The sequence below is a fragment of the Moschus berezovskii genome, chromosome 3, assembly GCF_049115385.1.
Source record: "Moschus berezovskii isolate FMDL1 chromosome 3, NW_MosBer_1.0, whole genome shotgun sequence".
In the NCBI taxonomy this organism is placed as follows: Eukaryota; Metazoa; Chordata; class Mammalia; order Artiodactyla; family Moschidae; genus Moschus; species Moschus berezovskii.
The window spans coordinates 86,312,295-86,336,652 of NC_142462.1; the positions used below are offsets into that span (position 1 = coordinate 86,312,295).

General features: G+C 55.4%; 1 protein-coding gene across 6 annotated transcripts; it reads right to left on the bottom strand.

Moving 5' to 3' along the window:
* Nucleotides 1-4,856: 4,856 nt before the first annotated feature.
* Nucleotides 4,857-21,167, bottom strand: ZMIZ2 (zinc finger MIZ-type containing 2). Of its 6 annotated transcripts, none has more exons than XM_055421091.2 (20): nt 21,009-21,167; nt 14,734-14,868; nt 14,456-14,570; nt 13,920-14,122; nt 13,490-13,682; nt 12,973-13,236; nt 12,643-12,819; nt 11,905-11,982; nt 11,542-11,710; nt 10,772-10,916; nt 10,484-10,694; nt 9,720-9,825; nt 9,352-9,509; nt 8,376-8,443; nt 8,043-8,111; nt 7,550-7,794; nt 6,882-7,051; nt 6,559-6,798; nt 6,206-6,241; nt 4,857-5,846 (listed from the first exon to the last, which is right to left on the bottom strand). In XM_055421091.2, exons 2-20 carry the CDS (start codon nt 14,781-14,783, stop codon nt 5,739-5,741), a joined length of 2,805 nt encoding a protein of 934 aa, XP_055277066.2. In that variant the 5' UTR covers nt 14,784-14,868; nt 21,009-21,167; the 3' UTR covers nt 4,857-5,738. The 6 variants fall into 6 exon arrangements, with proteins under 6 accessions (XP_055277066.2, XP_055277063.2, XP_055277068.2 ...); XM_055421088.2 differs by having other exon boundaries at nt 11,905-12,060; XM_055421093.2 differs by lacking the exon at nt 11,905-11,982.
* Between the last annotated feature and the right edge of the window lie 3,191 nt (nt 21,168-24,358).

Here is a 24,358-nt window from a genome sequence, read left to right on the forward strand (position 1 = left end):
GGAGGAACAGGGGCCTGAGAGACCCTCCAACGACGGGAGTTTGGCAGTAAGCCCCCGGCAGTGACTGTCTGCCCCTGAGGGGACAATGAGTGAGACCTGGGTCTGAGGCTCAAGCATGTGGGGCTCCTGGAGCCTGAGAGTAACCATGCCAGGCCTGACACCACGTGCCGCTGAGGATGAGGCAGGAGACAGCATGTGGGGCCTCTATGTCCTGACAGCAGGGGTATCAAGAGAAGCACTACAGGGGTCCCCAGACCACACCGACGGCCAGGAAGTGGCCAGCTGCCCTGAGGAGGTGAAAGAGCAGAGTGAGACCACCCGCCAAGGTGCAGGGGCACGGGGCCTGCTGCAGGAGACACTCACACACTCAGATGCAGATCCCACCAAAGGAAGGTCCAGTCCTGCTGTCTGTGGTGAACTGAATCTAACGCCGCAACAGAGCTCACCCACAGGCCAGACGGGCTGAGCCCAACAGCTAATAGTCAAGGACGTTCCATTTCCTGGGTGTCCTGACCCTTTACTTCAGCCGCTGCTACTCTTCACACACTGTGTCTGGAATTCAGTATCGAATCCCTCGTGCCTGACTGCCTTTGAAGTGGGGCATTGACTTCTTCCTGCCATTGGACTGGAACTTGCCTGTTGGTTCTCCTGGATGTCTAGCTTGCTAACTCACCCCACAGATCTTGGGGCTTGTCAGCCTCCATAATCATGTGAGCTAATTTCATGATAAACAAATACACATATCTCCTGTTGGTCCTGTTTCTCTGGAGAACTCTTAACTAAACATAGACACAAAAAAGAAAACAAAAACAAAAACACTAGATAAAGTGACCCATCATCTAGAAAGACAACAGTCAATAGAACCAGACCCAATGATGGCCTGTGTCATAAGGCAGAGACTTGGTTTATTTAAAGGCATTTATTTATTTACTTATTTGGCTGCTCTAGGCCTTACTTTCAGGTTTATGGGATCTGGTTCTATGACTAGGGACCGAACCCAGGCCCCCTGCACTGGAGTCTTAGCCACCGGACCACCAGGGAAATCCTTGTTTTGCTTTGTTTTTAAGTCAGTAATAATCACTAAGAATTGTATTTACAAATAATACATAAGGTGTCAATTTTTTAAACAGACTTCCTAAAAAGAAACTATTTTTAAAAGCAGTTTTAGACTGACAGCAAAATTGAGGGGAAAATACAGATATTTCCTGTACATTCCCTGTCCCCGCCCACCCATCCCCTGCCCTGCCAGCCTCCCCCATTGTCAACATCCCTTAGCAGAGTAGTGCATTTGTTACAGTTGATGACACAGTTTACATTAGGGTTCTCTCTTGGTTTTGTATATTCTATGGGATTTGGGGATTTTTTTGGCCATGCCTGATGTCTTGTGGAATCTTTGTTCCCTGACCAAGGATGGAACCATCTGTTCTGTCTGCTTTGGAGGTACAGAGTCTTAACCACTGGACCACCAGGGAAGTCCCTTCTGTGGGTTTTAACAAACATATGAATACAAGTGTCCACACCTGACCTGCCTCTTGAGAAACCTGTATGCAGGTCAGGAAGCGACAGTTAGAACTGGACATGGAACAACAGACTGGTTCCAAATAGGAAAAGGAGTACGTCAAGGCTGTATATTATCACCCTGCTTATTTAACTTCTGTGCAGAGTACATCATGAGGAACGCTGGGCTAGAAGAAACACAAGGTGGAATCAAGATTGCCGGGAGAAATATCAGTAATCTCAGATATGCAGATGACACCACCCTTATGGCAGAAAGTGAAGAGGAACTCAAAAGCCTCTTGATGAAAGAGGAGAGTGAAAAGGTTGGCTTGAAGCTCAACATTCAGAAAACTAAGATCATGGCATCTGTTCCGATCACTTCATGGGAAATAGATGGGGAAACAGTGGAAACAGTGTCAGACTTTATTTTGGGGGGGCTCCAAAATCACTGCAAATGGTGACTGCAGCCATGAAATTAAAAGACGCTTACTCCTTGGAAGGAAAGTTATGACCAACCTAGACAGCATATTTCAAAGCAGAGACATTCCTTTGCCAACAAATGTCCGTCTAGTCAAGGCTATGGTTTTTCCAGTGGTCGTGTATGGATGTGAGAGTTGGACTGTGAAGAAAGCTGAGCGCCGAAGAATTGATGCTTTTGAACTATGGTGCTGGAGGACTCCCTTGAGTCCCTTGGACTGCAAGGAGATCCAACCAGTCCATTCTAAAGGAGATCAATCCTGGGTGTTCACTGGAAGGACTGATGCTAAAGCTGAAACTCCAATACTTTGGCCACCTGATACAAAGAACACTCATTTGAAAAGGCTGTGATGCTGGGAAAGATTGAAGGTGGGAGGAAAAGGGGACAACAGAGGATGAGATCATTGGATGGCATCACCGACTCAGTGGGCATGAGTTTGAATAGGTTTCAGAGTAGCTGATGGACAGGGAGGACTGGCGTGCTGCAGTCCATGGGGTCACAGAGTCAGACACAGCTGAACAACCGAACTGACTGATCCTCCTAAGGTGAGCTCATTAGTAATTTCCCTGAATTTCACTTCATATTTTGGTCATTTGTTTCTTTTAGTCAGTCTAGCTGAAGGTTTGTTCCTTCTGTGGCTTTTCGAAGAAACAACTCTGCTGACAATGGTTCTCTATCGTTTTCCTATTCGCTCTCCTGTTCTTTCCTTCCGTGAGCTCTGGATTTAGTTTTTTCTACTGCCTTTAGTTGTAGTTAGGTTGAGTTCTCTGTAGACATTTACAGCTATAAATTTCCCTACTTAAACTGCTTTAATTGCATATTAAATTTTGGTGTGTAGGGCTACCTGGGTGGCTCAGTGGTAAAGAATCATCTGCCAATGCAGGAGACGACGGGTTAGATCCCACATACCGCAGAGCAACTAAGCTCATGAGCCACAACTATTGAGCCCGTGTTCCAGAGTCCAGGAACCACAACCATTGAACCCATACACCACAGCTACTGAAGTCCAAGCACCCTAGAGTCCATGCTCCACACAATGAGAAGCCACAATACAAAGCCTGCACACTGCAAGAGTAGAGCCCACTCGCTGCAACTACAGACAAGCCGGTGCAGCAACAAGGACCCAGCACAGCCAAAAATAAAATTTTTAAAAATTTGCTTACAAAAAAGTTTGTGTAGTGTTTTATACTGTAATTCATTTGTGGTTTCTCCTTTGATCCTTCAGTTTTTGAAGTGTCCATTTCCACATATTTGAGTTTTCCAGCAGATAAGAGTCTTCTCTTCTGTTATCTACATTTCACTGTGGTCAGACTACATTCTTTGTATGATTTCAACCTTTTTTTATTGAGACTTGTTTTACAGTTTAACACGTGGTCTCTCCTGGAGAATGTTCCACATGCACTTAACATGTATTCTGCTGCTGCGGGTGAACTGTTCTGTTAGGCCTAGTTGGCTTTTTAAGTTGTGTATTTGGTATGTACATTGTGCTTAGTTGATCATTTGTGTCCAACTCTGTGACCCTTTGGACTGTAGCCCTCCAAGCTCCTCTGTCTGTGGGATTCTCCAGGCAAGACTGGAGCGGGTTGCCATTTTCCCCCTCCAGGGGATCTTCCTGACCTAGGAATAGAACCTACATCTCCTGTCTTCAACACTGCAGGCACACTTACCTGCTGAGCCATCAAGGACTTACTGGGATATACAATATATGAAGCATGTGAAACTCACGAAACCACCGCTCCCCTTGAGGATCAGGACACCACTGAGACCACCACTCTCCCTGGACATACCCATGCTGTTCTGACAGGGAGCACTGTGGCCAACACGCTGACCGTCTTGCTCGCCTTCATCACTGCCTCATGTGTGTGAATCCATGAAACGTATATATTTGGTGTCATGTTTTATAGGAATGCCATCACATTTCATCAACTCCCACACCTTAATTTCATCCTGCTCTGTTTGAGAAGACGCTGCAGTGACATCAGAGCTGGGGGCCCTGCTGGTGTGCACTTCCTCCTCAGACCTGCTCCCTGCCCCCACCCACCTCCCTGCCCCCACCCGCCTCGCTGCGGGTGGAGTTTGAGTAGCTAGAATCTATCTTGGCTCATCCCCACCTCCTGGTCTCTCCACTCCACCCAGCATCCAGAATGTTACAGGCTGAGGTTGCAGAGGCCCAGTGAGACCATAGGGTGGGACATTTCCAGCTTTGCCTAATGCCCCCCAGAACAGGTACGGGAGTGTAGCTCCCCACTCCTAGGAGTGGGCTGTGCTGGGTCTGTCCCTGACCCCGTTGCTTACCTATCCTTGGGGTGGGCTTCTGGGCAAAGCCTGGGGCTTGCCTCTTTGCCCCCTGCAACCCTGGGGGCACTGTTCCTCCCTAAGCCTTTCTCTACTTCTGTTCCCTCAGGCAAAAACAAGGCTGCAGAGGGATAGGAAGGCCCACACCTGGAGTTTCAAGATGTCAGTGGGCAACTTGGAGCCCCCCATCCTGGATACTGCCCTATGTCCATTTGGGCTGGTCTCTGGGTGTGCTCCCCACTCTGACAGGGCTCATAAGCCTTTTCTGCTGGACTGGAAGACCTATGGGGCCACTTGGGCAGTGAGCGCACAGATGAACCAGTGTCCAGCTGGTCAGGCACTCAGACCCTGCCCCTTGGCCCCACAGCTGGCTTCACGCCTGAGGCAAGCCCACATGGTGACGTGGTGGCAGATGTGTCTCCCAGCCCTGGTGACACTTCACAAATAGCTCTCTAGCCAGAGCCAACTTGGAAAATTCCAGGGACAAGGAAATTTACCACGGGTTGCAAATAGCTGGGCCTTGCCTTGAGCAGGGAGCCCCGCCCATGTGTGGTAAGCAGGTGGAGCAGGAAGGAGGGACTTGCCAGGCCCACCACGAGGGAGTCCTTTAATAGAGACAGGTAGACAGGGGACACGACTGGGCCCTGCACCTAGAGTGTGGTGGCCCCTCCTCCCCCACCTGGCATGGCCCCAGGGTGGATGTGGGAGGAGAGGTGGATTTAAAAAACACTGTGGGACCAATTCTTCACTCTTACAGAAAAGGGGAACTTGGGGGGAACAGGCTGCTGGAGAATCTGAACATAGAGCTGAGTCTGAGCCCAACCACCAGCAGGAGGGAGCCTGCTGCCCCCCCACCCCTCCCGGCCTGCACGTGGGTGAGGGCAGGAACCCATGGAGACCCAAGCTGCACAGAGGGACCAGTCACCCTACATCTATTAGTGTTTCTACACTATGTACACTGTGTGCTTTGGAGACCCCCAACCCCAGCCTCAGCCTGAAGCCCCTGCCATAGCGGGCTGGGCAACACCAGGCCCCAGGACAGAGTAACCTACTCCTTGCTGGCCTAGGACCAAACAGGTCATTGAAACAGAAAGGTCAACGCTGGACAAGATGCAGGTTGGTGGGAGCAGGCAGGGTGGGGGGCCTGAGTGAGGCTGGAGTTCAGGGTGGTGGGTATGCATGAACCAGGCAGGGCTGGACAAGCATGGGCTGGTACAGATCGGGGCAGGGCTGGGCATCTCCTCAAAAACAGTTCTGCAGCTGCAAACTAGGCCAGTGAGAACCCTGCCCCAGGGCTCCCCTCCCAGCCAGTGCAGTGCAGCCTCCAGCAGCCAGGTGTCAGGGGCGGGTCCCAGCTCCAGGTGTACACGTGGGGAGGGCCGCTGGTGTCAGGTGGGGCTGGGCTGGAGAGAAGGGTGCGAGACATTGGTGGACATGTCCTTGCCAGCCAGGTGGTCAACAGACAGGATCAGTTGTTCTCGAAGAGAGAAAGCAGGTCATCGTTGCTGTTCGTGGGGAGGTCGGGTGGGCCCAGGTAGGACAGCAGCTCATCGGGGTTAGTCAGTTCTGGAAGCAGCTGGGGACAAAGCAAACCACCTGATAGCAGCTCTGGCCTCAGACCTGCCGCAGCATCCCAACCAGGTCCCCAGGCCCAGCTGGGAAGTGGGGTGCCCCCCCGCCAGCCTCCAACACAGGCTAGCACCAGAGCCCCTCGGTCTGCTCCTCACAGGGCCTCTTCCTGCCAAAGACTGCTCTGCAACCAGGAATCACTTGTGTTAAGCTGTCCAAGGACAACATGGGACACCCCGGCCCATGAGGGGTCCTGAACATGAACAGCATGAATGCAGAAGGTGGAATTTTCTGCTTTGAGCTGTGCTTTCCACATTTTTTCACGTTGAACTTTGTATTCATTTATCAGGATGGAGGGACAATCACCTGTCTTTTATGCACTGGTTCTGGCTCGCACACCACCTGTGAGTCAGACAAGTCAAGTCAGACCCTAAGGCCGGTGTCACTGGCCACAAGCCAAGTCTTCCCGGGGACTCTGCATGTGCCACGTTGGTGTGCAGGTCCTGAGAACCAGGTGCCTGGACACAATCACCCCACAGCTACTCTGGACACCTGACACTCAACAAAAATGCTAGCATCACCCAACCAGCTCTCCCCGAGTCTGGAAGTCACGGAGGAGTCACTGTCTTTCCTTCTATGAAGTGCACAGACCCTGGGAACAGATAAGCACCCCCGAGCCCCAGCTCCGAGTGCTCCCCAGCACAGGGCCCAGTACTCACGTCCAGAGCCGGTTCCGGGGCCTCCCCTGCCCCAGACACTGGGGGCCCCATCATGCCTGTGGCAGCACTGAAGGCCAGCTCGCTGAGAGGCCCCGAGTTCACTGGGCCCAGAGCTGGCCGGGATGCTGGGGGAGGGTTTGGATGATGCAGCTGGGGCCCTGGGGGGCCTCCAAGGTTAGGGGCGTGCAGCCCTGGGGGCCCAGGGTTATGGGCTGGGTCCAGGTGACCTGCTGGTGCCATCTGAGAAGGAGAGAACAAGCTAGTAAAACAGCTCGAGGGCTCCCTGGGGGGACAGCTCCACAGCCCCTCGACTCGACACTGACCTGGCCTGGGAGGCAGGGGCCGGACTTCTCTGGCGTCAGGAGGTTGCTGGGAATGTCGGATTGATAGGAGACAGGTGGAGGCCCTGGGGTGAACTCAGTCAGGGTTGGGGTGCTGGGCGTGGTGGGTGGGAAGGATTCGGGGAAGGTCCCGGGTCCCAGGAAGCTGGAACCTGAGAGAGGAGAGCCAGGTCCAGGTGAGGGCAGCGGGCTCATGTTGGCCAAGCCACGAGGGCAGACGGGCCACAGCATGGGCGGGACTCACTGCGCTCGCCCAGAGGATGCTGGCCTTTATGGAAGTTGCTACTTGGGAAAGGGCATTTCTTCTCGTTGATGCTGGGGGAAGTGGTCATGACACTGCCAGGAGGCTGTGAGGGGACAGGAATGGGACCCACCACACCCAGACACGCCCACCCGCAGGGCTGGATGGGGCTGGTCTGGAAGCGTGCCAACACAGACCTCTGTTCCAAACCTCTGGGGAGGTGGGCACAGCCGTAGCCCAGGCCCCGCTGCCCGTCCCCCATACCCAGCTGGGCATCTGTACCCCCAACTCCAACCAGGCCCCCAGGCTTGTGGCCCTCAGAGCAACACGTTCACAGGCGGCAGACTGGTAGGAGTGGCTGGATCATCGCCCCGGCCCTAATTTTCCAGGGCGAGTCCCCTGTACTCACCCTGGCTAGGGTAGTCACCAGGGGCAGGGGCTGAGGGGGGCTGCAGGGGTGTGAAGGGCGTGGCACCCGGGCCCAGGGCGGCGATCATCTCCATCACGCTGGGCATGAGCATGTGGGCAGGGCTCACAGTGCGGCAGCGCTTCAGCACTGGACCATCTGGCTCTTCCTTGACGTGTAAGTCAGGCTTCACCGGCACTGGCTTCCAGCTGCACGTGGGGTCGATGGTGATCTCCTCATAGTCAGAGCTGGGCAGGGACAGCGGGGCTGGTTACCACCTGCCCTGCCGCCTCTCCTGGCCATGCACTGTTTCTAGGCCGACCTTCCACTCAAATGCTTGTGACCGCCCAGCACGCTCCACATGCCTGTGGCATGCAGGTTGGACATGGATTCTGTCCATGGCCTGGAGCCGAGCCTCCTCCATGCTGAGTCGGCACGGGGTGTCTCTGCACCTGTCCCAGGGCTGCCCTCTGGGGCTGTAGGAAAGGAGACTTACTTCTGAATGTAAATGAGGATGCCCAGCATATACTGGTCCACCTCCAGGCCCTCCAGTAACGCCGTCTTGCTGTAGAAAACCAAGGGGACACAGCTCAGAAGGCTGGCCCGACCTCACCTGGGGCATGGGCCCCGTCACATCTCTGCCCCCTGTGTGAAGTGACCCTGCATGACGTCCCTGACTCGAGCAGCACCATCCTTCCAGGCCTGTACTGTGAGCCCCACATCTGGGGCAGGCACTTCTCAGTGCTGATGGAAGGAAATGACTGTTAACAGTCCCTGAGGACGTGCCACCCACCCCCAGAGTCACAGGGACCGTCTCTGACACACTCACTTGCACACGGGGCACCTCCAGGTCCCTCGCTCACAGTTAAGCTGTAAATAGGACTCCAGGTCAAAGCACTGCAGAGAAAGGGGAGACGGTTACTCACACTGGGGCTGGGGTTAACCTAGCCATGCCCTGCGAGCCAGCCCTGCGGTTCCAGGGACATGGGGCTTATTTACTGCATGTTTGAGAAGGTGCATGTGCCAGGCTTTCACCGTGGCACCATCCTCATGTAAGAGACAGGATGCCTACGGAGCCCTCATGGGAATGACATGTGGCCAAAGCAAGAATTGGCCAACCGTGCTGATAGGGAACAACCTCCAGGACATTGTGTGGAAGAAAAACATGACATACAGCGATGGGTACACTGCTTATGTAACCAAAAGGTGGGGAGTGAGGGGGAGGGTGCGGGTACTTGTCTACCCACAGTGTTTCTGCAGAAAGAACCTAAGGTGCTGCTCCTGGGGGCAAGGCAGGGAGCAGACTGTGCCCTGCATCCCCGATGCTGTTTGGAATCGGAGCCCCAGGACTTCCCTGGTGGTCCAGGTGGGTCCATGCTCCCAATACAGGGGGCCTGGGTTTGATTCCCGGTCAGGGAACTCTATTTCACATTCTGCAACTAAGAGTTCACATGCAGCAACTAAAGATTCTGCCCATAGTAACTGAAAGATCCCACATGGCCGCAACAAAGACTGAAGATCTGCACGCCACAACTAGGATGCAGTGCAGCCAAATAAGTAAATAAAATAATAAATAAGAAAAATACAATGAAGCCCCAAGAACCCAGTAAAATGGCTGTCATACTTAGGATAATATTAGAAGAAACAAAAGCCCAGTATGAGGGAAGAGGGCAGGGGAGCCTGGCCTCCTGTCCACTGGCTGGCCTGCCCTGCCACCCATCAGCTGAGGTGCTCAGAGGCCACATCTGCCAAAAACAGTTAAACGGCAGCAAAAGCTTTGGCAAAGCACTGTGGTGACCACCCACCTGTATGTGGCGACAGTCGTGGCCCCGGGCAGGGAGCTGGATCCTGCGGAAGGTGATGGGGCACTTGAGGGCTACCTTGATGGCCGTCTGCTCCACCCCATCCTCTCCGTTGGGCCCTGGGGTGCCCGGAATGGTTCCGCTGCTGAAATTCCGCTTTACTGACACCAACAGGGGAAAGCAGGACGTGAGTGAGGGCTGCCAAGCGGGACTAGGCCACTGCTAGCTCAGTACCTCTGAGGGCCATTCTGGGACTGACGCTACCCTCTGCATGGAGCCCCCGACCCAGAGGAGACAGCCGTGTCTAACTTGGGGACGTGCCAGGTGTGGCAGTGGCCCCAGCAGAGCCGAGGAGCGTGAGGGCCACTCACTCTTGGTGATGCAGTGCTCAGCAGGCAGGAGGCGCTTCTTGAGGAGGCCCTGCAGCACTGAGCGGACAGATGGCCGATGCACCAGCTGCAGCACGAAGAGATGGGACTGCAACGGGAGGATGTGGTCAGCGGGGTGCGGCCCAGGGACGCTCTGTGCTGGCCCACCCTCCTCTCACAGCTAATGCACAGGCGGGCTACTGCCATGCCTCCCCGGGGAGTCAGGAGGCGACAACCACACCTATCGGTAAAGCTCACTGTGTGTCTGCACCAGTGTTCAACCACGGCCTCTCTGTTGAAACACAATTATTCAAGAGGCCCCTGAGTGCACCCTGCCTACAGCATCCACTGGCATCCTATGCTGGGTCCACGAGATAACATCCCAGGCCCACAGGGCCGCATTAGGGCTGCCTTGCCTCTGCTCTCTCCCACCTAAGCTGATCAGAGCTGTGCATCTAAGTGCCTCTTCTAGTGCTGGATCTGGAGCTGCCGGAACCCAGATGACTCCTTAACAAGGATTCAGGGTCAGCTGGGACTCGGGACTTTGTGAGCTTCTTCCAGGAAAGAAGAAAGCTTAGCTTGCTTCTCTTACATAATTAACATTTGATGCTTACACGAGCATCAGGTCTAGTTACTGAACCTAACCAGAAAGCTGCCAGGACATTTTTAACTGAGACCCTTTTCTCAAAGGCCCATCATGGGAAGGAGAGCCAGTGCCGCCTTCCTCAGTGTTGACGGCCCCGCCCTGCCCTGCCTTGGGCACTCACGCAGCAGCAGGCGGTGACGGTGATCTGGATGGTGTTGCGGCCTGGCTGGCACACGTGCTTCAGGTAGAGGGGCTTGTGGGAGGTCTTGTTGTCGCCGCGCTCGATGCTGAGCGGGGTGGCGTTGACGCTGACCTGCACTGAGGCCGGCCAGTTGGTGTTCATCTGCCGGTCCTCGTGGTGGTAGCACTTGAACTGCAGCTCCAGGTCAGGCCTGCATGGGGAGGACGGACACTGAGAGCCAGGGGGCAGCGGGTGGGCCCATGAGCCGCGGGGCAGGCGTCTGCTCACCTCAGCATCAGGGTCTTGTAGACGGAGTCTCGGAGCTGGAAGGCATGGTTGCTCACCGCCAGGTTGTGCTGCAGGCGGAAGGGCTCCAGGACAACCCCGTCCCGCACGGGGAAGGTCAGCCGCAGCTCGTCACAGGGGCCGCTGCCTGGAAGCAGGCCATGCAGGTGTGAGCAGGCCACAGGCCCGGCAGCCTGCCCCTGCCCCCATCGTGGGGCCCATGGTGGAGGGGAGTGTGGCCCCTCCTCCCCTTCCATGGGGCTGGGGCTTAGGACAGCATCTCTCCTAGGACTCTGGGCTCGGCCTTCACCTCCAACGGAAATAGGATCTTGGTGTCGTGCCATTCTTCCCTGCCTCAGTTGCCTGGCCCAATGATCCCTGCATCACGACTCTCGGAGAACACGCTCCCCACCCAAAAAGGTGGCACTTCTGGTGCTTTCAGAGGGAGCAGGAGGCAGAAGAGGTGTGAACGGGCTACCTGCTACCATCCCAGTGCTCAAGTCAGGGTTTTAAGACCCCAGCTGCTGCTGCTGCTGCAGTGGTCTCCCAGATATCAGGAGCAGGCTTCTGGGGGCCCATACATACCCTGGAACCATACCCATAACTTTGGGTGCATGGCTGTTTTTCTAGAGAGATGATCTACACCTCGAATAGATTTGCAAAAAGCTCCATTAACAGAAAATAAAGGTGAAGCCCTCCCCTCACCCCCCAAGTTCCCTGCACGACTCTCCAGAGCCCCCTGCCCACCTGTCCTGAGAGCAGACCTCACTCACCGGGTGGCGATGGGTGCAAGTTGCTCACACTGGGCTTGAGGTCAGGCAGGAAGGGAGACTTGACCTCCTGGCTGGTAGACATGTAGGGGATGCTGCTGCCGGGGGTCATAGGTGGCGTGGGGCTCCCGGGCAGTGGGGAGCTGGGGTAGCCAGGGATGGAACGAGCGGGCTGTGGGGTGGAGCAAACAGTGGAGGTGGACTGGTAAGGGGGTGGTTGTTCCTGGAGCACCTGCTGGGAACGGTCAGGCCAGGGGGCAGCCCCAGGGGCGCTTGGTTGGGCCTCCACACGTCCTCCTGCCTGAGTGCCCTCTCTCCCTGCACCCACCCCGTGAGCCTCCCGCCCGCTTGCCCATCTGGCCATACCCCACTCAGGCCAGGCTGGCTGTAGTTGATGCTGCCCCCGTTGAAGCTGGCACCCTGCCCGTTGAACTGTTCTGCAGGCTGCAGGAGAGAAAACCGCATGTGCCTGGGGCTGCCGCCTGCCTCTGAGCAGGGCCTGGAACTGACCCTAGGAGAGGGCTGGGGACACGGGAACTCAGCATATGCGTGGGTGGGTGCTGGCCTTTTTTCTTCTTTATACACTTCTTGGGTTTTCCAAATAATCCACAGGGAGCACACAGAGATTTCATAATTTACAGAATTACCACTACAGAAAAAGAGCTGACCCCACACATCAGAGGGATTTACCGGGAAGCCACAGAGGCTGAAAGGACAGAGGTGCTCACATCTCCTCGCCCTTCTCCAGCAGCATCTCTATCACTCAGGCCCTTCCTGACCCCTCTGGCCTGTCCCCTCGCCAGGCTACTTGGCAGCAAGCAGAGGGAAAGGGGACACTTTTCCCTAAAGTGGCTTGGCACTTGCCTGCTACTGCCTTTACCATATCTCACGGTGCAGGGAGGCTCCTTTCAAACCTGATTGCCTGTCCTGGGAGCTGCCCTACACTGGTCAGAAACCCTGTGAAGCTTGTGACTGCCTGGTCACCTGAGCACTCCAGGGCCCACTCCCCAGCCGGCCTTGGCTGCCTCAAGGTCTGTCAGTGTCCCACAGTGCTGGGCGTGGGGCCAGCCGCGGTCGCAGAGGCCGGGATGGAGCTGGCCCTACCTTGTAGTGTGGTCCTGCAGGGCTGGCGGTGGACAGGGATGGGCTCGTGCCCTGCTGCAGGGGCAGCCTGTGCCCGGGGTAGGAGGATGGGGCAGGGGGCTGCCCGGGGCCAGGCGCGTACTGGGTGGCACCAGGCGTATACTGGCCTCCTGGCAGGTACTGCTGCCCAGGGTACACCTGCAGAAGGAAAGAGAAAAATGCCCAGAAGAGGAGGTGTCAAGGAAGCCAGCTCCCACAAAGGGACGATGGTGTCCCTCATCAGGCATGGCCAGTTCTCTCACATACAACGGCTCTGATGGCCCTCATGGGGAGGGAAGCCCGGCTACTCACCTCGCCTGAGTAGGCTCTCTTGACACCCTGTCGGGGCAGCGGCTGGGCCTGGGGGGGACCCGGGTACCCTTGCTGGGGCAGGCGCTGCCCTGCATAGAGGGATGCCAGGCCCGCTGCCCGGGTGGGGTTCATGCCCATGGGGCTCAAGCTGGAGGGGCCCATCAGCCCTCCCACGCTGGCTGGGTTCATGCTGCTGGGCACACTGGGCCCTCTGGGACCACCGTGCTGCAAGAACTGGCTGTTAAAAGACTGTCCGGCCCCCATCTGGGGAAAGAAGACAAGAACCATCCAGACCTTACCCACCAGTGTGGGTGTCATCCCCAAGCCCACCCCTTGCAGGCAGGCTGTCCCCAGCCCGGGGCCTCTCCCCTCAGCTCCCCACTCCCTTCCTGTCTCATCTTCATCAGCCCTGGAACATGGGCTGCATGTCCCCAAGTCCTCCACCCTGGCTGCCTGACAGGCCCCCGTCTTCTGGGCCAGCACACATGGGCACACAGGAGCAGCTGCGGGGCCTCACCGCTCCGTACTGGCTCAGCTCCTGGCTCTGCTTCTCCTGGAGGGCGGCCACGGTGGCCGTGGCTGTGGCTGTGGCCGTGGCGGCGGCTGCGGCCACTGCAGCAGCCGCCGCTGCTTGAGTGAAGTCGGTGGATGGCCGTGCGGCGTGTGAGGGGAGGCCCAGGCCCCCCGGCCCCCCTGAGCCTCCCACATACCTTCAAGAGACAGAAAGCTCGGCTCAGAGGCACTTCCCTGGCCTCTCCTGGGGGGCACATGGCACCTATGGGGAGCCCCATTCTTTCCCAGATACCCCATCATTAGCTCAGGAGCTGGCAGGAGCAGCAGAGTCACAATAACTCCTGATCACACAGCTCCTTGGTGCCCACAGAGTAAGAAGCATCGCCCTCACAGGGCTCCTGGCCCACCTGCCAGGGGAGGAGGGTCCTGCTTACCCAGTAGTGAAGCCAGGGCCCCCGGGGTAGCCCCCGCGGCCATACACCCCTTGCGGCACGTAGCCCTTGCTGGCACCACCCTCGCCAAACGCCTGCTGTCCGAGGCACTGTGAGGAGCTCAGGGAGGAGCTGCCGCCTGCCATGCCGGGCATCACGGAGCTGCCGGGGGGGCTCCCTGCAGGGCCCATGGGGTTCCCCAAAACCTACAAGGAACCGAGAATCACTAACGGAGACCATGCAAACAACCTGCTTCGTGCAGTGGTTCTAAAGTGCTGGAAAGAAGAGGCCTGGCAGGTGAAGAGGCGGCAGTGGGGGCAGAGGAGAGCTGGTGGCCCAGAGGGGCGGCAGGGGTGGTGGGGAGCTGTGCACAGGTGCGGGTGTGCAGGCCAGGTGAAGACAGGAGGAGAGGATCCCATGCCATGCGTGGGAGAGCTAGTCTCCGAGGACGTGGGAGACTCAGGAAGCCCTAGCTCCACGCCTCCAAGCTCTGAGCTGGGCCCTGATGCCTCCCAGGGTGGGGCCAGGGCTGGGCTCACCTGGCTCTGTGCTGCGTTGCCGACTCCCCACACGGTTGTGACCACAGACAGCGATCCTGCTGGCTGAGTGGCACTCTGTTGCCAAGGCACCGCCTCATACGCGAATGGACCATCACTGCACAGACAGGCACAGGTGGGGAGCCTGAGTCAGGAGGCCTCAAGTGCCGAGAACCCCACTGGGGAGGATCTGAAGGCTGGGGGCAGTGGGGTCCCATTTGACCACCACCCTCCCATGTTCTGAGGCCTGAGAGGAGAAGGCAGCCAGAGCCCCCACTCACCTGTGTGGTGCGGGGGGCAGGGCAGGTTTCATGGGGTTCATGGGGTTCATTGGCTTGGGAACAGCCTGAAGGCCAGGTCTGCGGGAGGCAGGAAGCGGCTCTCACTGGTGCTCACGTGAGACTCAGCTGTTCTGGCTGCAGGGACAAGGGGGAAGGAAGTGCGTGGAGACACAGCTGGGAGAACCAAGCCCTGTCTTGCCTCTGCTATCACGGATGGAAGGTAGAGAGGGTGACAGGGGACCGGGGGCCCACTCGGCGGTTGGGCGGGGCGGTCAGGCCACCCTAGCATTGGCCCGACCTTACACTGCCGACCCTGAAAAACCTCTGCTCACCCCACTCCCCTACATCTAGCCCAGAAGCCAGCATTAGCCCTTGCTGGTCAGGCCCTGCCACTAAGAGCCCCTGGAATACCTTTGGAAGATGGAAGAAGGCTTTCTGATCACCAAAACCTTCCACATTCCCCCTCCCTACATGAAGGCCTGGATACACATAAAAGCCAGGGAGCATTCAGGACCCAACTTCTGCCAGAATCCACCCCGGCCCCTCTGCTCCAACCACACACAAGTCCCAGGGTAGAGGGCAAGGCCAGAAGAACATAGGGGGCCACCAGGAGGCACTGCCCCACCCCGTGGTGGGCAGGTCCTCCAGATGCCAGAGGGTCACAGGGTCAGCTATCCTCCAGCCAGACTGGGGTGTGGGTGTGTGTGTGTGGGACACCTGCTGGAACTCGGTGTGGGGTCAGCAGCTCATCCTTGGCTGGCAGCCCCCCACCCCAGGGCAGCAGAAGGGTGACATGTGCCCATTCCCTTGTTCTGAGGCCAAGGGGGCTGCCTGGGGCAGACCTGACCCCTTACAGATTGCCTGACGTCCAGGGTGATGATGCAACAAGGCAGGGATGCACACACAGCACAGTGGGCAGAGGGCTGGCGGCGACCCAATGGAGACATAGCAGCTGGGGCCAGTGGACACTCATGAAACTTGTATGCCAATGCTGGAAAGGGAGATGCTTCCCCCCACTGTGTGGGGCCAGCTCTCTTCCACTTAGCACCTCAGAAAACCAGCGAGGCAGTGGTTGGCTTCTCCTCCAGGCTGCCAACGCCTTCAGACACCCCCGCAAGCAAACCTTTCACCTACCAGGCTGGAGGCCCTTGCTGGCACTGCCAGGGCCACTTTCTACACACACCTCCACTTAGCCTAACCACAGTGGCCATGGTTCTCAGGGGGTCTCAAGGGAAGCCCCACTCGACTGTGTCAAGGTTCCATCCTAGAGCACCACTGCTTCTGAGGGGCTTCAAGGCCACACACACACACACACACACTCTACCTGGGGAAGCTAACTTGCAGAATTCAGTCTTGTCTCCTCAGAACTCACAGTGCCTCCCTCTGGTTCAGGAGCGAGAGGGCAGCCCTGGGACTCACTTAAGCCCAGAGCTCACACTCCATCAGGACCTCACGGACAGGGCAGCACCAGGGAGGCAGGGAGCCCCAGGGAGGCAGGGTTACGATCACGTCCTTTGCAAACACAGTTCTGAAGGCACATGGAGTGGGGGCTCCTCCACAGTCCCTCCACAGGACCCCAGAGCAGGTCAAGGAGACAGTGGGGACTGTGACTTGGGCCCCAGGCCTCCCCTTACCTCTCTGGGGTAAGCAGGTCCCAGAATTGGAGCCAGGGCTAGGAGGGGAGGTGATGGATTAAACAAGCAGAGGAAGGAGGCATCTGGTGGGCTTGTCCACCTCACACCGGACCCTGCTCCCCTTCCCTATGCTCCTCCCCAGAGGAGTCAAGTGCCAGACCATGTGACAACCAGGAAGTAGAGGCCAAAAAAAGCAAAGGGCTGGTGGCTTCAGAAGGCTCAGGGGTCGCTGGACTCGGGCCTGGGAGCCAGAATCTCCTAGCCAGGCAAGGGAAGTCTGGTTGTCTCCAGTGGGGGCAACCACCAGGATGGTGACACTGCAATGAGGGATTGGGGGGGGTGCCTGCCAACAAATAGAAACTCCCCCTAGACCTGCTGAGTGGGGTCTGGAGCAATAAAGAGGGTTTTCAAGACTTAGAACATAGGCAGGCTACTCTAGACTGTGATGTTGGCAGGGGGATTGACTCAGAGGTCAATAGAGCAAACTAGACAACTCAATAGAGATCCACACAAACATACCCAATGGACAAAGTTTTTGACAAAGGTGCAAAAAGAAGGAAAGACAGTATTTTCAACAAATGGTGCCAGACCTATTGGACATGCAAAAGCAAAAGACAAACACAAACAAAAAACCCCCCTAAACTTCACATCTTAGAAATTAACTCAAAGTGAGTCACAGATTTTAAATGTATAGCACAAAATCGTAAGAACTTTCTTAGGTTTGATACCAAAAGCATGATTCATAAAAAGAAAAATTGAAAATTTCTGTTCTGTGAAAGACCCCACAAAAAGGATGAAAAGACAAGTTACAGACTGGATGAAATATCTGTAAGCCACATATCTGACAAAGGACAAGTATCTAGAATATATAAGGAACTCTCAAAACACAAAAGTTAAAAAAAAAGTTAGAAGACAAGCAAAAGATATGGAGACATTTCACCAAAGAGGATGTACAGATGGCAAATAAACACACGGAAAGATGTTCACCATCACTGGCCATCAGAGAAATGCAAATTAAAACCACACCAAGGCATCACTACACACCTACCATGATGGCTAAAATAAAAAAATAGTGGGATTTCCCTGGTGGTTCAGTGGCTAAGACTGCATTCCCAATGCAGGGGGCCTGGGTTGGATCCCTGGTCAGGGAACTAGATCCCACATGCTGCAAAGATCCCACATGCCACAGTCAACAACAAAAAAAGTGACACCATCAAATGCTGGCTAGGAGAAATTGGGTCTCTCATGCATGGCTGGTGGGAATATAAAATGGTACAGCTACTCTGAAAAATGATTTGGTAGTTTCTTATAAAACTAAGCATGCAGCTACTAGACAACCAGGGCTTTCCTGGGAGCTCAGACAGTAAAGAATCCTCCTGCAATGAAGGAGACTTGGGTTTGATCCCTGGGTTGGGAAGATCCTCTGGAGGAAGGCATGGCAACCAGTATTCTTGCCTGGAGAATCCCCATGGACAGAGAAGTCTGGTGGGCTACAGTCAAAGGGGTCGCAAAGAGTCAGACACGACTGAGCAACTAAGCACGCAGCACACTATACAACCTAGCAACTGTATTCCTGAACAGTGTATCTCAGAGAAGTGTAAACTTAGGTTCACACAAAAATCTGTATGTGAGTATTTATAGCAGTTTTATTCCTAATAGCCAAAGAATGGAAACGCAGATATCCTTCAATGGTGAAGAGTTAACCAACTGTGAGCCTGGAGGCATAAAAAGGTAGGGCTACTGATAGAGGCAGCAACCTGCAGGTATCTCCAGAGAACCACGCTGCATGGAAAAAACCAGTCCCCAAAGGTTACACACTGGATGATTCCCTTTACATAACATCCTTGACATGACGTAATTACACAAATGGAGCGCACATGGGTGGCGGCCAGGGGTTAAACGTGGGGAGGAGGGAAGCAAAGCGAGTGGGATATAGAAGGTGGGCATGGAATATCGGTATCAACTGTATTGATGGAGTTGTACCCTCCTGGGATGTTGTGTTACACTTTTACAAGATGTTACCACTAGGGAAAACCAATAAAAGATACAGAGCTCTCTGTGTTATTTCCTGTAATGTCTCAAGAATCTATAATTCTTTCAAACTACAAATTTATTTAATGTACAACCACCGCCAGCTCTCTCTGCCCACAGAGATGCCCAGGGCCATCGTTTCCCACACTAAAGCTGGCTGGATTGGCCAGGCCCACTTTGCTCTCCCAAAGGGAAGAGCAGGAGGAAGACAGGGTCCCCTGGCCCGGGTCAGAGTCCCAGGGCAGGCTGTATTAGTTCACAACTGCAGCTTCTCCAACGGCGGCTCACCAGAACTCAGCCCCACTTTGAGTTCAGAGGGGGGAGTGAGGCCCAAGACTTGCATTTCCAGTCAGTTTGCAGGTGCTGCTGCTGGTACCACAGTTTGAAAGCCCCGGAGAGCTGGGGCGGAGGGGGGACAGGGCAGGTGCAGGGCAGGGGCCCCTGTGGAGGCTGCTGGTCTGGGGCCCAGTGCAGCTTCCTACATCATGTGAGTCTGGGGAATTCCACCCCTATGACTTCTCTGCTGTGGACAAGACCACAGACATTTGAGTTCCCCCCGCCCCCGAGCTTACTGAGCGGGGGCAGTGACTTCCTGCCAAGCTCCTGAACCAAGTCAATTCTCTTCCCTGACAAGCCCCAAACTCTCCAGGTTGGGGACTGGGGGGGACCCTCTGCTCCTGACAAAGGGAGAGCGATGTGGTGTGAGTGCAGACCCTCCTCCCACCTCCTGGCCGTCAGAGGAAGAGTTAAGCAGGAGCCTGGGTGTGTGCAGGGCCAGTGCCAGCCTCTGGTGGCTTCCTGCTGGCGGGGGGCTTTCCCTGTACATCAACTCTCACTGGAAGCCAGGACCTTGGCAGAAAGCCCTGGCATGATGTCAGTCTAGAAGGCCACATGGCTTTCTGGGTGGGGGTCAGATCACATTTTCCTCCAGTAAAAGAGCTGCAGACAACTCACTCCTCACACCCCCCTTCCCCAGGACCTCAGAGTATCTGCACTACTGTCTCCAAAGGCAGATGTTGCCATGGGTCAACCTCTTCTGCCCCCACGCCATGCTCCTTGCTGAGGCACCCAGCAGCAGCATGCCTCGCAACCACCCACCAGACCCCAGGAGGGCAGTGCCAACACAGTCATAGAGCAGGGACTTGCTGCCTCCTCCAGCACAGGGAATCCACAGTTCCTGGTGATGGGCCCGAAGCAGAGAAACACTGGAGTCAAACAGGCTCAGAGAAGGAAAACTAACAAACAGCTCAAGTGTCCCAGGAGGACATAAAAGTGGGGGCTCACATGCTCAAGTGGCTGAAGTCCTGCCCCTTGACTTGGAAGGTCACACACTGACTGGCTAAAGTGTTCAGAGTTCATCCAAGATGCCAGGGAAGGAGCATTGCTCAATGGCCCAGGTGTGGGAAATTCCAGAGAACAGCTAAAGGGCTGCCCTGCCCTGAGCCTCAGTTTACAATGTGGAAAATGGGTACGTGGTGGCCACTCTAGGACCAAGAGAGGGGAAGACACATGACCACCTTTAAATCATCAGCCCCGGCTCCCATCCTGGATCCAAGGGCTAGTGGACACTCCATGGAGAGGCCTGGCTGCCTCTGGAGATCAATCCCATGATTGGGAGTCCTCCCCAGGTATATCCTACCAGTCCTTCTGAATCTGTCATTCATTATCTCACCTTTCTCTTTCCAGCCAGGAACCACCCTCTGGGTGTGACAAGTCCCTAAGACCAGTACTCACCAGGTGAGGTTAAGAATCCTTCACCTATCCTGTTAGCTCTATGGAGCTTCTTCAAGGGAAGCCCTCTGGTTCTAGTGTGACAGGATTTGGTGGGTGAGTCTGTGATCGCCCTATCAACTGTCTTACAGATCGAGTCACATGTTCTGTGTATTTCCCTGTGAAATCTTCTGAGATAATACAAATGACTTAAACACATCACCATGGATATTCTGCAACTATCGGGAAGAGGGTATGGGGAACATGATGTAGGGAAGCAGGTCTCGGGGAGGCAAGGAAGGTTCGGAGGAGCAGGGTAGGGGGAGCAGGGTTGGGGGGGACAGGGGAGCAGATGGGGGAGGCTAGGGTAGGACACCCCTGCGAGGGAGGGCAGGACACGCTCGCGCCTGAGCTTCAGTATGTCCTGTTGGGAAAACGGTATTTGCACCAAAATCTCGGCTGGGGGCTGAAAGGTTAGGGTCGCCAGCCCCAGAGCATACCTTCGAGGGTCTCACATCGCTTGCCAACGGCACGCACGGCCCGGAGGGGCCCGAAAGGTGAGCCTTCAGGCCACAGCGCAGAAAGGAGGGAGCGCGGCCAGTTTGGGTGAGGGCCCGTGTGAGGCTCCTGCCCAGACACCTCGGGTGCTTGGACGGATTCCGGTCAACCCCAACAAAGGCTCAGGTGAGGGGTGGCCTCGGCGCGCAGAGGACCAGTCGGCCCAGGACCACGACGCACGCGCCGCAGGTGCGGCAGGTGGGCGGCAGGGCCGGATCCAGCCCCGCCGGGGCCCCTAAGAGGCTCCGCAGCGCCCGGCCCTGGGACGCCGCACCTGCCGCCTCCCGCACCTGCCGCACCTGCCGCCCCCGCCGCCCGCACCTGCCCGCCCGGTCCGCTCACCTCCTCGCCTCCCGGCCCGGCCCCTCGCCGCCGAGGCCCCCGGTCCGCGCTGCTCCATGCGCTCAGCCCGCCCTCAGCGCCGCCCGCCGCCCCCGGGCTGCCGCCGCCCGCGCCATCGCGCCGCCGCCCGCTCCGAGGGCACAATGGAGCCGCCGAGTCGCTCATGCATATGCATGACGCCGCGCGCCGGCCCCGCCCCCAGGCCAAAGCAGTGGAGCCCCGAGCCAGCGTTCAGGCGCGGGTGGCCGCGGGCCTGCGCAAGCCAGGGCGGCTGGCCGGCCAGCAGCGGGGCGGGGAGAGAGGAAGGGATGGGGATGACCTGCGCTCCCCGCCCCTTCCACACCTTTCCAGGCGCAGCGTCTGCGGAGTCACCAGCGCTTGCTCTCCGCTCTCTGCCGGGGCGGAGCAGAGGAGGCGGGGCCTGAAAGAGGGCGGATCCAAGAGGAGGGGTGGAACCGGGCGGGCGGGAGGCGGGGCCTGGAAGAGGGCGGAGTCTTGGCGGAGGCCGGGTCTGCGGAGGTGACCCCGTGTCAATGGGCCACTTCTGGTAAGTGTCTTGTAGGAAAAACCACGCGGAATCACACAACTCATTCTGCTCACTGTTCTCTCATCTTCCTAGAGTGCGTCCTGTTGAAACATGGTTAGTCACCTCTCTGGTCGGTTGGCATCTTTATACGCTGCTGCTGCTAAGTCGCTTCAGTCGTGTCCGACTCTGTGAGACCCCATAGACGGCAGCCCACCAGGCTCCCCCGTCCCTGGGATTCTCCAGGCAAGAACACTGGAATGGGTTGCCATTTCCTTCTCCAATGTGTGAAAGTGAAAAGTGAAAGTGAAGTCGCTCAGTCATGTCTGACTTGTAGCGACCCCGTGGACTGCAGCCTACCAGGCTCCTCCGTCCGTGGGATTTTCTAGGCAAGAGTACTGGAGTGGGTTGCCATTGTGTTCTCCGATCCCAAATTCTAGATCCATATATTTGACTGCCTTCTCTTCCTCTTCACGTAAATGAAGAAGCCACTCAGGTCTTATAATCATACGCTATTATCAGTCTTTAAGTTGTTCTCAACTATTATCTACCTTTAGGAAGACCACATTCGCCTGATTACCCACATTTTTTTTTTTTTATTGTAGTAAAATACAGTAACAAAGTTTACCGTCCTAACCAGTTTTAAGTGTACAGTGGTGTTAAGCACGTTCCCCACTATCACATATCCATCACCACCCATAGCTTTTTCATCTCCTAAAAGTACTTTGTACTCATCAAAAAATAGTTCCCCATCCTCCTCCCACCCGCCATTCTACTTTCTGTCTCTGAATCTGACTATTCTAGGGACCTGATAGAAGTGGAATCATACAGTATTTGTCCATTTGTGACTGATGTCTTGAAAGTCACTCAGTCATGTCCAACTGTGACCCCATACTCTCTAAGCCAGAATACTGTAGTGGGTAGCCTTTCCCTTCTTCAGGGGATCTTCCCAACCCAGGGATCGAACACAGGTCTCCCATACTGCAGATGGATTCTTTACCTGTTGAGCCAAAAGGGAAGCCCAAGAATACTGGAGTGGGTAGCCTATCCCTTGGACAGCAAGGTGATCAAACCAGTCAATCCTGAAGGAAATCAATCCTGAATATTCATTGGAAGGACTGATGCTGAAGCTGAAGCTCCAATACTCTGGCCACCTGGTGCGAAGAATTGACTCATGGAAAAGGCTGTGATCCTGGGAAAGATTGAAGGCAGGAGGAGAGGGGAGGGCAGAGGATGAGATGGTTGGATGGCATCACTGACTCGATGGACATGAGTTTGAGCAAGCTCCGGGAGTTGGTGATGGACAGGGAGGCTTGGCGTGCTGCAGTCCTTGAGGTTGCAAAGAGTTGGACACAACTGAGCGACTCAGCTGAACTGAACTGAATGTCTTGAAGGTTCATTCACATTGCAGCTTGCATAATTTCTCTCCTTTTAAAGGCTGAACAGTATTTCATTGTGTGTATACCACATTTTGTCTATCCATTCCTCCATTGATGGATGCCTCATAATTAACTTGTAACAATGCTGAAATTTCTTCTTTCAAGGCTACCTTTTGAGAACCATTACTTCATTGAACAAATATGGTGGCCTGCTATGCCAGGCACTGGGCTCTGAACACCCCAGTGACCATGATAGTAACTCCTCTCCTCCTTGCTCCCACTAGAAGGGACAAAAAGAAAGAAATGACTCACCAGGTAACAATCTATCCATCAATGTGAGGGTTAGGAGGAAAAATAAAAGAAAACTGGAAGATGGGGAATGCTGGGAAATAGGTGAAAGAGCAGAGGCAGATTCTCTGAGAGCTGGCCCCAGAAGAGACCCACATGATGGAGGCAGGCACCATGGAACATGACCTGCTTCTGCCTCCAGGAGGCCTTGAGTTTGGGGAATTGCCGGCAAGTTCCGAGAATCTTCTGTTGGAAGATAAACATGCCCAGTTCTTTTCTTTTTAAAAAATATTTATTTGACTGTGCTGGGTCTCAGCTGAGGCACAAGGAGTTTCCATCTTTGTTGTGAAATGCAGGATCTTTACTTGCAGCATAGGAACTCTTAGTTGTAGCATGCGGGATCTAGTTCCCTTGAAACCACAGGTTCAAGAGTGGGACTTGAACCTATGTGCTGGGACTCAAACCCAGCAAAAACCCATTTGGGACTCGAACCCACGTGGCCAGTACTTGAACCCAGCCAAAATCCTGCATGGAATTAGAACCCAGCCAAAACCTATGGAACCTTATTTCAGGACCTAATAATGAAGCTCAGGTTCTTGATGTCTCATTGCAGAAAGAATCCAGTGAGAGACAAAGTGATGGGTAAGAAGTGGATTTATTCAGATTCAGAGAGAAAGCACACTAGACAGAGTTTGTGGGCCATTGCGGAGGGCAAGTGCTGCTGCAAAATGTGGCATGGTTAGTTTTTATGGGCAGGGTAATTTCATATACTAATGAGTGGGAGGAGATCCATCCAGTCCATTCTAAAGGAGATCAGTCCTGGGTGTTCATTGGAAGGACTGATGTTGAAGCTGAAACTCCAATACTTTGGCCACCTCATGCGAGGAGTTGACTCACTGGAAAAGACTCTGATGCTGGGAAGGATTGGGGGCGGGAGGAGAAGGGGACGACAGAGAATGAGAGGGCTGGATGGCATCACCGACTCTATGGACATGAGTTTGAGTGAACTCTGGGAGTTGGTGATGGACAGGGAGGCCTGGCAGCATGCTGTGATTCATGGGGTCCCAAAGAGTCAGACACGACTGAGCGACTGAACTGAACTGAGCTGAACTGAATGAGTGGGAGGATTATTCCAACTATTTTGGGAAAAGGGTAAGAAT